The following is a 12084-nucleotide window of genomic DNA, read 5'->3' as shown; positions in this document are numbered from 1 at the left end:
CCTTAAAGCTCTTTGCAAAATGGTTTTGAATTCTAGTCTCAGAGGCTGTGTCTACACTAGCCCCAAACTTCAAAATTGCCATGCAAATGGCCATTTTGAAGTTTACTAATGAAGCGCTGAAATACACATTCAGCGCTTCATTAGCATGCGGGCGGCCGCAGCACTTCGAAATTGATGCGCCTCGCCGCTGCGCGGCTCGTCCCGACGGGGCTCCTTTTCGAAAGGACCCCGCCTACTTCAAAGTCCCCTTATTCCCATCTGCTCATGGGAATAAGGGGACTTTGAAGTAGGCGGGGTCCTTTCGAAAAGGAGCCCCGTTGGGACCAGCCTTGCGGCGGTGAGGCGCGTCAATTTCGAAGTGCCGCGGCTGCCCCCATGCTAATGAAGCGCTGAATATATATTTCAGCGCTTCATTAGTAAACTTTGAAATGGCCATTTGCATGGCAATTTCGAAGTTTGGGGCTAGTGTAGACACGGCCCGAGAGTGCTGTTTTTGTGTCCCTTGTTTTCATCAGCATCTTTCAGAAATGATATAAGTCCTGCTTAACATTTTTTTTCAATCTACATGTAACAGAACAGTAGTTTAAATAAACAGCTGTATTTGCAGTTTAAACAACAGTTCCTAAAAATGTGTATAAAATCTGACTTATTTCAAGCTATACATTTCAAACTTCAGATGTTTCTCATAATGCACACTAAGGTTTACAGTGTAATCTGGTTAACATACTTTATTTTTGTTATTTCCTCCCTCATAGGCCAAATATTAAATGATGGTAAAGTTCTCATCCATTTATGCAATTACATTGAACCATGGGATGATCTATCCTTATCTCAAAAGAAGAGTCTTAACCAGAGGTACCAAATGGGCTGTGGCTGTAAAGTAAGTATAAAAATTGTCAGCATCAGTGAGTGTCTAATATGTTTAAGGTCCAACTCTTAGAGAAAATAGGAATTTTTTTAGGGACTACAAAAAGATTGTCCTGTGTACAATGTATTTGATAAATTATTCAATTTTCACATAAATACTTAGTTCAAGATCAGTACAGACATTGCAAGTAAATATTTATATGCTGAAAAAGTGTAAAGCAAATGAGAAAACTGTCATTTGAATGGAAATTTTGATAGTTACACCTAAACTAACTTCATATTTCACATTTAGATTACTACCTGCTACATGGTGCCTTGCTCAATCACTGCACCAAATGAATGTCTCTGGACGGATTGGCTGATCGAAAGAAAACTATATGGGCACCAAGCCAAGCACTATGCCTGTATCAAGCGAAGCGATGGCACTTGCAGCTGGTACCGAGGTGGTCCCCCACCAGAGAAAGAGTTTACTGACATCAGTGAGCCTTAAAATGATCACTTCCTAAAAAGCCTGGGAGGCAAATTCTATCAAACGTTGCACACTCGCAGCTTTGAACTGCCAACATCTTATGTATCTGTTGCTTAGAAACTAAAACAAACTGTGCTGTGCAAATAAAGTACAGAGTTTGTGGAATTGGCATCCACCCAAGAAGGGGAACAAATCTCTTGGGGGTAGCTTATAAAGTTCTGCTTTGTATACAGGGCTTTAGTGGAGAATGTTCCTCTGTGCTCTCTGAGGCATAACAACTTTCCTTTTTACCAATATGAATGTAGAAAAACAAAAGATTGATCAGATGTTTGCCCCCTACCCCAGTTACCTAGCAGATTAAGAAAACCCCATGTTCCAGTCCAAACAGGCTTTCTGTTAGCTGCAGAATGTTTTATACAACTATTTTTTCAGTATAAAATCTGCCTTGTGATAAAAATAATTATTGTACAGTGTATATGTAAAGTATTATAACAATGTGCTCTAAAAAAAAATCAAAGGTCCAAGTTTTCCTCATATGTGTAGAAACTAGTTTAGCATTTTTGTGATTAAAAACCTCTAGGTTCTTCTTTTTTTTTGTCTGCTTCCTAAATGTCCCATTTCGTATGTGTTAGTATTTAGGTTAAATATGTATCTTTGATAATCATATGCCTATCCAACACACTGACCAAGTGGATTGGCATACACTGTAAAAAACCTCTAATTCTTAGGTTCTGCACCAAGAGAAATATTATAATAATAATATGGACCTTTAGATTAATTAGATTTACGAGAAAGATAAAACATAAACATTGTCAATGTAGCAATGGCAGCTAGCAATGCCTCTATACTTGGGTGATCATATCATTACCATACATCACCGCTATTATGAGTGCTGTTTTAGCCAGAATGACTTAAAGAATCCCTACGTATTTATCCGAGTACTTCAATTGTTCAGATTTTGATACAAAATTTACCATTTTTGTATTGTCTTTTGTACTTTGTCATAATGAATTTCAGAGCCTGCAAAAGTGCATTAGAAAAGCATTATCTTTCTGAAGGCAAAGGAAAAAAGGGCAAGATTTTAACACGTGCAAAAAAAACACACTGACCAAGCGTATTAGTATTTCCATGGCTATGTCTACACAAGAAGCCTCCGTTGATAGAAGTCACCATCGGAAGGGATTTCCCGGCAAACTTCTGTCGACCGATTGCATCTACACATAAAAGCAGAGCGAAAGAGCAAGCCGCTGTTGACAGAGAACAGCCAGAGTGCCCGCCCCTCTCTTGACAGAATGGCTGACCAGAAGCTCTGCAAACAGGGCTGTTCAGTAAACCTGAAGCCTTGTTTGTTGACAAAAGGGCCCCAGAGCATCTACACCGCTATTTTGTCAACAGAACACTGTTGAGAGAGGCGTTATACCCGAACCTGGAGAGGTATAATGCTCCTGACAGATGTGCCAGGTTTTGTCAACGAACTGTTGACAAAGCACATTTTGCGCATAGATACTCTGTGGCTTTTCAGGACAAAAGCCCAGCTTTGCCAGGGAAAGCCTCTCCTGTAAACATAGCCTATACATTTTTAAGTTTAAAAATTAATATGGAATGCCAAACTGAAGTTTGGCACCAATGCTCAGAACCCACATCTATCTGAACATCTGGGACTGATAAACTGAGGGGGACTCAAAATACTCTGTTCCTCACTGTGTTTTCAAATATCAACAAGTAGACTTGAGAAGTGGCTAGAACAAATTCAAAGGAAGGGTTTGTAGGAGACCTGAGAACAACAGCTAGCTTAACTATGTTGAGCTTCAACCACAGTTCAGGTTTAATTGAAGACATTTATTACTTTATAGAAACCTATTAATCTACATCTCATATTCCAACAGTTTCAGAACTACTGAATGACACATCATGATACAGTAATGGAGTAAATGGTCTTTGGAATTGTTATAGTCTATGGGGTTAAAAATCCTATTTTTTTTTAGAAGCATCAATACTTAGTTTGCCGTGAAGCTCTAAGAAAGAAATTAAGACCATAAATGCTACAAGAACTTATGCACATTCTTAAGGTTATGCTCCTTAGTAGTTCTATTTAACTCAATAGAGGGGACACATATGTCTAAGCTGCACTGCATTGGGAAAATGCAGTTTTATAACTATGCATTTTCACAACACTCTGTACTTTTTTAGTAACAGAGAGTAAGCCGTGCTAGTCTATACACTATCAAAACAAAAAGCAGTCAAGTAGCACTTTAAAGACTAGCAAAATAGTTTATTAGGTGACTGGCTATGGTCTGAAGAAGTGTGTCTGTCCCACACAAGCTCACCTAATAAACTCTTTTTCTAGTCTTTGAAGTGCTACTTGACTGCTTTTTGTTTTGATTCTGTACTTTTTTGTCTCTGAAGAGTCACAGAGCGGTAGCCGTAGCAGTCTGTATCTTCACAAAACAAAAAAGCTGTCCTGAAGCAGTTTAAAGACTAACAAAATAATTTATTAGGTGATGAGTTTTCGTGGGACAGAATTTTCCAGATCTGAAGAAGTGGACCTGTCCCACGGAAGCTCAGCACCTAATAAATTATTTTATTAGTCTTTAAAGTGCTATAAGACTGCTTTTTTTGTTTTATTGTCTCTGTTGATGACCCTATGGCATTACCATATATATATTTTGCAATTGTGTAAATCAATGTTTACACAATATATAACAACAGCTTTTAAGATGCTATTGCAATAGCATAACAGATCACATATTTAGATATTGTATGGCTAAGTACGTATTTATGCAACTCAGTTGTAGTGTATCTATCTTGCTGGATCTCATATATTGGTACTTGCATGAAAATTACCATCTATTTTTGGGGATGATTGTAAAAGAAAATGAAACCAGGAAAATAAATAAAAAAGAAGAAAAATACAAACAAACAAAATACCTAACAAATTAAAAACCTCCAATGTCTTATTTAGTCACCTAAAAGGAAGACTATTTAGAATTAAGGCTGAAAAACTTAATTTAGCACAGCACATGACACCTGAAATTTACATCCAAAAATGAATTACCCTGGATAGTAGTACCATTGACACTGAGCACTGTCTTATGAGCAAAAGGTGAGATAATATCAGAGCTCCAACCTTGCATATGAATTTGCTTACACTTGATGCTTTACAATAAAATAGGAAGCAGTATTGTGTAGTTAGTGCACTACAGAAAACATATTATCTTTAATTGATATAAAACTTATTAAATATTAATGGTCTGTAATAATTCAAGGAAGGTGTTTTGGTTTAGTTGAAAAGAGCACACTAGTCAACAAAGCCACTGGGGACAGAGACCATTGCTTCTTGGGGAAAAATGTGACCAATATTTCTTAATAATCAATATTTCACACCAACTTTTCTGTTTTAATCTAAGGTAATATAATAAAATACTGTTAATTTCTGTTGATAAACCCACCAAAAACCTCTAAAAACGCAGTTCACAAAATCTGTTTTAATCACAGCTTTTTTTTTTTTAAATTATTTATAGAAGTTACATGGTGTCAAAGCTATGCTTTTTTAAAGAAACAAAGAACGAACAAATGAACAAACCACAGCTAAAAAATTTGGAAGTGTGATTTACTGCAACTGCAGTAAGTATATTTGAGTACACTTCATAATAGGTATATGTAATTAATTAGAATTCATTGCCTTCTATCATACCAAAACAATTGATGAAGCTGCACTAGCTTCATGAACACACACATTTTCTGTCAACAGATGGCTTATTTAGTCTACAGTACATGTACAGTGGGATATTTGTTTTTAAATAAGTTTACTGTAATGGTGCATTTTGAACAGCACTATACAGTAAGTGGGAATTTTCTGCTTTGTAGTTTGTTTATTGTAGTTCTGTTATATTTTAAAATTGTACAGTAAGTAAGTAAAAAGTATAGTAAATTCAATGAACCTAACACACACTGCTTTCTTTCATCCTATAAGTTTTTTCAGTGTTTTATATGATTTATATTTCAAGCAAAACTCTTACGTATGAATTTTACCATATAAAATACCAGTTTGTTATATTCAGTCTATCAAACATTTCACAATTGATTTGCCATAAACTATCCAATATAAGGTGTTTCAAAACTAATGTTTGTTGAGTCTGATTTCTTTTTTAACTTAAACCTGAAGAACTGAAAATTTAATATCAAGAAAGGGGGGTTAGAGCTTTCAGAGGATAACTTCCAAATGAGTACTTATTTTACTGAGGGTTTATCTGCATGAGGCAATTGATCATCTGGGGATTGATTTAGTGGTTCCAGTAAAGACCAAAGAGATTGATCATCAACTGCTCTCTTCTCAACTCTGGTACTCCACAATAATGACACACATGATGGAAGTCAGTGGGACAATAGTTTCCCATTAACCCAGCATGGTATAGATACTGCAGTAAGTCAACCTAAAGTCATCAACTGTGCCTTAGCTGGGTTTGAGTAAATTAGACCAAATTTTACTTATATTGTATACCTGCCCTTGATCAGTCTCAACAAGGACTGTAAGGGAAAAAAATCACCTTCAGTAAAAAAATTCAAAGTGAATTTTCATATTAAGATGTTCACTGTATTAGCATTCATTTACTACAACTTACTGACTGAACCTCTCTAACTGGGAACTCTCTTGGGATCTTGGAGTTATAGTGGATAGTTCTCTGAAGACATCCACGCAGTGTGCAGCGGCAGTTAATAAAGCAAATAGGATGTTAGGAATTATTAAAAAAGGGAAAGATAATGAGACAAAAGATATCATACTTCCCCTATATAAAACTATGGTACGCCCACATCTTGAGTACTGTGTGCAGATGTGGTCTCCTCACCTCAAAAAAGATATATTGGCATTAGAAAAGGTTCAGAAAAGGGCGACTAAGATGATTTGGGGTTTGGAATGGGTCCCATATGGGGAGAGGCTAGAGAGACTGGGACTTTTCAGTCTGGAAAAGAGGCGATTGAGGGGTGATATGATAGAGGTATATAAAATCATGAATGGTGTGGAGAAAGTGAATACAGAAAAATTATTTACCCTTTCCCATAATACAAGAACTAGGGGACACCAAATGAAATTGATGGGTAGTAGGTTCAAAACTAATAAAAGGAAATTTTTCTTCACACAGCGCACAGTCAACCTGTGGAACTCCTTGCCGGAGGAGGCTGTGAAGGCCAGGACTCCATTAGGGTTTAAAAAAGAGCTCGATAAATTTTTGCAGGTTAGGTCCATAAATGGCTATTAGCCAGGGGTAAAGTATGGTGCCCTAGCCTTCAGTACAAGGGCAGGAGATGGATGGCAGGAGATAGAGAAGTTACTCACCGTAGTAACGGTGGTTCTTCGAGATGTGTCCCCGTGGGTGCTCCACAATAGGTGACGGGCTTGCCCGGCGCCGCAGATCGGATCTTCCAAGCAGTTTCTGCCGGACGGCGCATGCGCCGGCGCGCGCCGCTCCCTTGTGCGCGATCCGGTCCCCGCCAGTTCCTCGACCAACCGCCTCGGGTGCCCCTGCAAAACACTAACAGAGATCCGAAGCGGGGAGGATGGGCGGGAAGTGGAGCACCCACGGGGACACATCTCGAAGAACCACCGTTACTACGGTGAGTAACTTCTCTTTCTTCTTCGAGTGTCCCCGTGGGTGCTCCACAATAGGTGACTACCCAGCAGTAACCCAAGATAGGAGGTGGGTAATCGGATTATGTGCAGCTTGTCCCCGAGAGGACCGCTGCGGAGAGACGGGTATCCTCTTGGAATACCCTGGGTATCCTCTTGGAATACCCTGTAAAGGGCGTAATGTTTGGCGAAGGTGTCGTAGGATGACCAGGTCGCCGCTCTGCAAATGTCTTTTAACGCAACGCCCTTGAAAAAGGCTGTTGATGCTGCCACCGCGCTGGTGGAATGAGCCCTGGGAGTGGCTGATAAAGGAGTCTTTTTGAGCTCGTAGCACATTTTTATGCAGGATACAATGTGCTTTGAGATTCTCTGCGATGAGAGACCTTCTCCTTTCGATTTGGGAGCGAGGGAGACTAGGAGTCTATCCGTTTTCCGGAAGGACTTGGTCCTGTCTACGTAGAAGGCTAGCGCCCTCCTCACGTCCGGGAGGTGTAGGCGCGCCTCTTCGTTGGAGTTATGAGGCTTTGGATAAAACAAGGGTAGAACAATAGGTTCGTTGATGTGAAACTCGGAGGAAACTTTGGGAACAAAGGCTGGATGCAGCCGTATGGTTACCGCCTCCTTGGAGAAAACAGTGCAGGGTGGCGTTGCCATGACTGCCGCGAGCTCGCTCACCCTACGAGCTGACGTAATTGCAAGAAGAAAGGTCGTCTTTATTGTAAGGAGGCGGAGGGGAACCGTGGCCAAGGGCTCGAACGGTGGTCCCATGAGTGTGGTAAGCACCAGGTCCAAGTTCCATGAAGGTGGAATCGGTTTCCGAGGGGGGTAGAGGTTTACCAACCCTTTGAGGAACCTGGTAACCATAGGGTGGGCGAACACCGTGTGCCCTTCCTCCTCATGTCTGAACGCCGAGATGGCGGCGAGGTGGACCTTTAACGAGGATAGCGAGAGTCCTCCTCTCTTGAGGTCCAGTAAATACTGTAGAATTGTAGGTATAGGCACCGAAAGGGGGGCCAGTTGTTTGGTAGAACACCAGGCCGTAAAGCGAGTCCATTTTTGTTTGTAGGTCTTCCTAGTGGAAGTCCTCCTGCTACTTTCTAGGACTTGCTGTACTTCCACTGTGCATGTGCGCTCTAGGGAGCTGAGCCATGGATTAGCCACGCTTGCAGTCGCAGGCTTTGGGGCTGCGGATGCACTATGGACCCCTGGGCTTGCGTGAGCAGATCCGGCGCCACCGGAAGAGGCATCGGTGGACGGTCCGACATGCGCAGGAGTAGGGGGAACCATTGTTGGCGATCCCACGTTGGGACTATCAGGATCATCCGGGCCCTTTCCCTCCTGGCTTTTTGCAAAACTTTGTGGATCAGCACTGTGGGAGGAAACGCGTAAAGCAGGGGACCCCCCACTGGATCGCGAACGCATCCCCCAGGGACCCCCAGCCCAGTCCTGCTCTGGAGCAGAATCGTGGGCACTGCTTGTTGTGCTGAGTGGCAAACAGATCTATTTGGGGAAACCCCCATGCGTGGAAAATCGGCCGTAGCAGATCGGGACGAATCTGCCACTCGTGTGTGAGCGCAAAACGCCTGCTCAGCTGGTCTGCCTTCATGTTGTGCGCACCCGGCAAGTATGAGGCTTTCAAGATTATATCGTGGGCGATGCACCAGTTCCATAAGCGGATTGCTTCCGCGCATAAGGCACGGGATCGAGCTCCTCCTTGCCTGTTTATATAAAACATGGTGGAGGTATTGTCTGTACTGATCCCGACGACTTTGCCTTGTATGTGGTCTCGAAAGTGTTTGCAGGCGTTGAACACCGCTCTGAGCTCCAGTACATTGATGTGTAGTGACTGTTCCGTGGGTGACCACAGTCCTTGAGTCACCTCTTCGCCCATGTGCGCTCCCCACCCTATGAGGGAGGCATCTGTGGTGAGGAAAACCGAGATTTGCGGCTGATGGAAGGGTACCCCTGTTAGCAGGTTCCTGGGGTTTACCCACCATTGCAGGGATTTGCGCACCCCGGATGTGGGCGACACCGCCCTGTGAACGGTGTGTACTGCCGGTTTGTATACACTGGCCAGCCAGTGCTGCATGCTGCGCATGTGCAACCTGGCGTTTTGTACCACAAACGTCGCCGCTGCCATGTGGCCCAGCAGCTGCAAGCACGTCAAGACCGGCACCGTAGGGCTGAAGGTGATGACTTGCACGAGGGAACCGATGGCTCGAAAGCGAGCCTCTGGTAGGTATACTCTCGCCGTGATCGAGTTTATGCAAGCCCCTATGAACTCTATGTCCTGTGTGGGGTCTATTTTTGATTTTGCCAGATTGATAACCAGGCCAAGTGAGGAGAACGTGTTTGCTGTGACGCGTATCATGCGGAGAACCTCCCCCTTCGAGGCCCCTTTGAGCAGGCAGTCGTCCAGATACGGGAAAATAAATACCCCCTGTCTGTGCAGGTAGGCTGACACCACCGCCAAGGTCTTGGTGAAGACTCTGGGGGCCGAGGACAGGCCAAACGGTAGGACTTTGTATTGGAAGTGTTCGTTGCCTACCATGAAACAGAGAAATCGCCGGTGAGCCGGATGGATGGTTATGTGGAAGTACGCGTCTTGTAAATCGAGGGCTGCGAACCAATCTCCATCGTCCAGTGCTGTAAGGATGGAGGCAATCGTGATCATCCGAAAACGTTGTTTGCGCAGATACCTGTTGAGGCCGCGAAGGTCTAAGATGGGCCTCCAGCCTCCTGTCTTTTTCTCCGTTAGGAAATACCGGGAGTAAAACCCTTTTCCTTGCAGTTGCTCCGGCACCCTTTCCACCGCCCCTATGAGCACGAGATGGGCCACCTCCTGCCTGAGCCTGGCTACATGGGAGGCCTCCTGGAGGTGGGGCTTGGGCGGAGGTCGCGATGGTGGGAGCGACTGGAAGGGGATGGCGTACCCCGTGGCTATGATCTCCAGCACCCATTTGTCTGTGGTGATCCTTTGCCACTGGTCGTAGAATGGTCGGAGGCAATGGTGAAATAGCCGCTTCGGATGACCTTGTGCGATGGTAGTGATGGCGCAGCCCTGGATCTGTATGTCAAACTTGTGGCCTTTGGCCCCGCCCCGAGGACGCACGGCCCTGTTGTGAGCGTCGCCTGGGAGTTCTGTACTGCTGGTGCTGCTGATGCCGCCCTTGCTCGTAACCCCTGTGATACTGGGGGCGCTGTTGCTGGTACTGGTACCGCCTTTGCTGAGGGTAGTACCTTTTCTTTGTGTATGGAGGGGTGTAAATCCCCAGGGTCCTGAGTGTGGCTCTTGAATCTTTACTGGAATGAAGGACCGAGTCAGTTGATTCAGCAAACAGCTTCTGCGAGACGAAGGGAAGGTCAACTATCTTTGCCTGCAGATCTCTCGGTATACCCGAGGTCTGGAGCCAGGACTCCCGTCGCATCACCACTGCAGTTGCTGTGGAACGTGCTGCTGTGTCCGCAACGTCCAAAGCAATCTGAACTCCCATCCTCGCAGCCGCGTAGCCTTCTTGCACTATGGCCTTGAGGAACGGCTTTTTGTCCTCTGGAAGCGAGTCCATGAGGGAGGTTAACCTAGAATAGTTGTCAAAATTATGGTTCGCCAAGTGCGCTGCGTAATTTGCCATTCGCAACGTTAAAGTAGAGGAGGAGTAGACCTTTCTGCCGAACAGCTCTAGCTTCTTGGCATCTTTGTCCGTTCCCCCTGTTTTAAATTGAGATGTTTTTGATCTTTGTTGCGAGGACTCCACCACCAAGGAGTTTGGCTGTGGGTGGCTAAACAGGAACTCCATGCCTTTCGCCGGCACGAAGTATTTCTTATCCGCTCTCTTTTGGACCGGCGGAATAGTTGCAGGGGTCTGCCATATGGTAGTGGCGGACTCTAAGATCGCTTCATCAAGCGGTATTGCTACTCTGGAGGAGGCCGGAGGTCTCAAATTTTTGAGGAGCTTATGGTGTTTCTCTTGCACCTCTGCTGTCTGGATGCCTTGTGTGAAGGCCACCCTCTTAAACAGCTCCTGAAACTGTTTGAGATCGTCCGTAGGATGGACGTCCCCCAGGGCCGTGGCCTCGTCCGGGGAGGAGAACGAGGAACCGCTGGGGTACGTCTCTCTGGACCCTTCCGGTTCCTGCTGGTGATGGTACACCCTCTCGCTGGAGGTTTGCGAGGGAAAATCTCCGGGTTCCATGACCAGTCCCCCCTGAGATGCTTGAGTCTCTGTCCCCGATCGCGATTGCCCTCGGGGGTACGAGGTAGTGTGTGGGGATCTTTCCCTAGTAGATTGCCGATGGTGTCCGTGCCCCGCGTGGTAGGGACGACCATGGCAGTATAGGCACTGTTCCTGGGAAGGCGACCTCGACCATTCCCTTGGTGCGTACCCTCTGCGTCTGGGGGAGGGAGATCGTTGAGACACTGGAGAGAGCGATTTAGCATAATAGTCCAGCGGTTCAAATCCCAGGAAGGGTGAAGGTGGTGCCAGCCATGGTGAGGCTGGTTGTAAAAATGGAGAAGGCGGCTCCGGGTAGGCTAGGGGGGACCCCTGCCTTCTGGTTGGAGTCTGCAACATAAGCGGAGGGCTGTGAGAAAGCAGCTCCACAGCCCTGTCCGGAGAGGGGCTGCAGTGCCTCCTCTTGTGAGCAGCCTTCCCCCTCCCTGGAGGAGGTAACTCCGCCCCCTGATGGGCGGGGGATCCCGGCCCCGTCGGCACCGTGCTAGGCACGCTCGAAGGCGGTGCCGCACGTGCGGTGTCCTTCTGCGCCTGCAGGCTACGTGCCTGCGCGCCCTGCACCGCCGGTTCCCTGGGGGTCGGTGCCGCTGTCTGCGGTGCCGCCGGTACCGGCGTTTGCTTAGCCGCCGCCCTGCCTGCGGTGCGGGGCGGCTGGCTGATTATCGGAGGCTGAGCCATTTCCACGTGGCTCTCCGTGCCGCCGCCGATCAGCTGTTGCTGCGGCTGGGGGCTGCTTGCTCCTCCCGTCCCGCTCACTGTTGCTGCCGGCAGGGATCGGGCCGGAGAAACTTTCCTCCGTTTTTGCGCTGATGAAGTGAGGGAGGCAGCTTTCCTTTTAAGGGCCCCGGAGGGTCCCTCCTGCTGCAGCCGCTCCAGCACGTCTGGCTGGA

At 45.8% G+C, this 12084-nt stretch overlaps 2 protein-coding genes across 4 annotated transcripts in view; one reads left to right on the top strand and one right to left on the bottom strand.

The window, feature by feature from the left end:
- Positions 1–5431, top strand: part of TIMP4 (TIMP metallopeptidase inhibitor 4) — a 55709-nt gene extending 50278 nt beyond the window's left edge. Inside the window, exons 4-5 of the mRNA XM_075005084.1 lie at positions 756–880; positions 1160–5431. Coding sequence (XP_074861185.1) covers positions 756–880; positions 1160–1357 — 323 coding nt within the window. The 3' untranslated portion in view covers positions 1358–5431. The remainder of the gene's footprint in view (positions 1–755; positions 881–1159) is intronic.
- SYN2 (synapsin II) overlaps positions 1–12084 on the bottom strand; it is a 408886-nt gene that overhangs the window by 175226 nt on the left and 221576 nt on the right. The window lies entirely within an intron of this gene.

This window comes from Carettochelys insculpta, chromosome 11 (assembly GCF_033958435.1).
Source record: "Carettochelys insculpta isolate YL-2023 chromosome 11, ASM3395843v1, whole genome shotgun sequence".
NCBI classification, from domain to species: Eukaryota; Metazoa; Chordata; order Testudines; family Carettochelyidae; genus Carettochelys; species Carettochelys insculpta.
The sequence above is the reverse complement of the archived record's forward strand: the minus strand, read 5'-3'. Positions and strand labels throughout refer to the sequence as shown.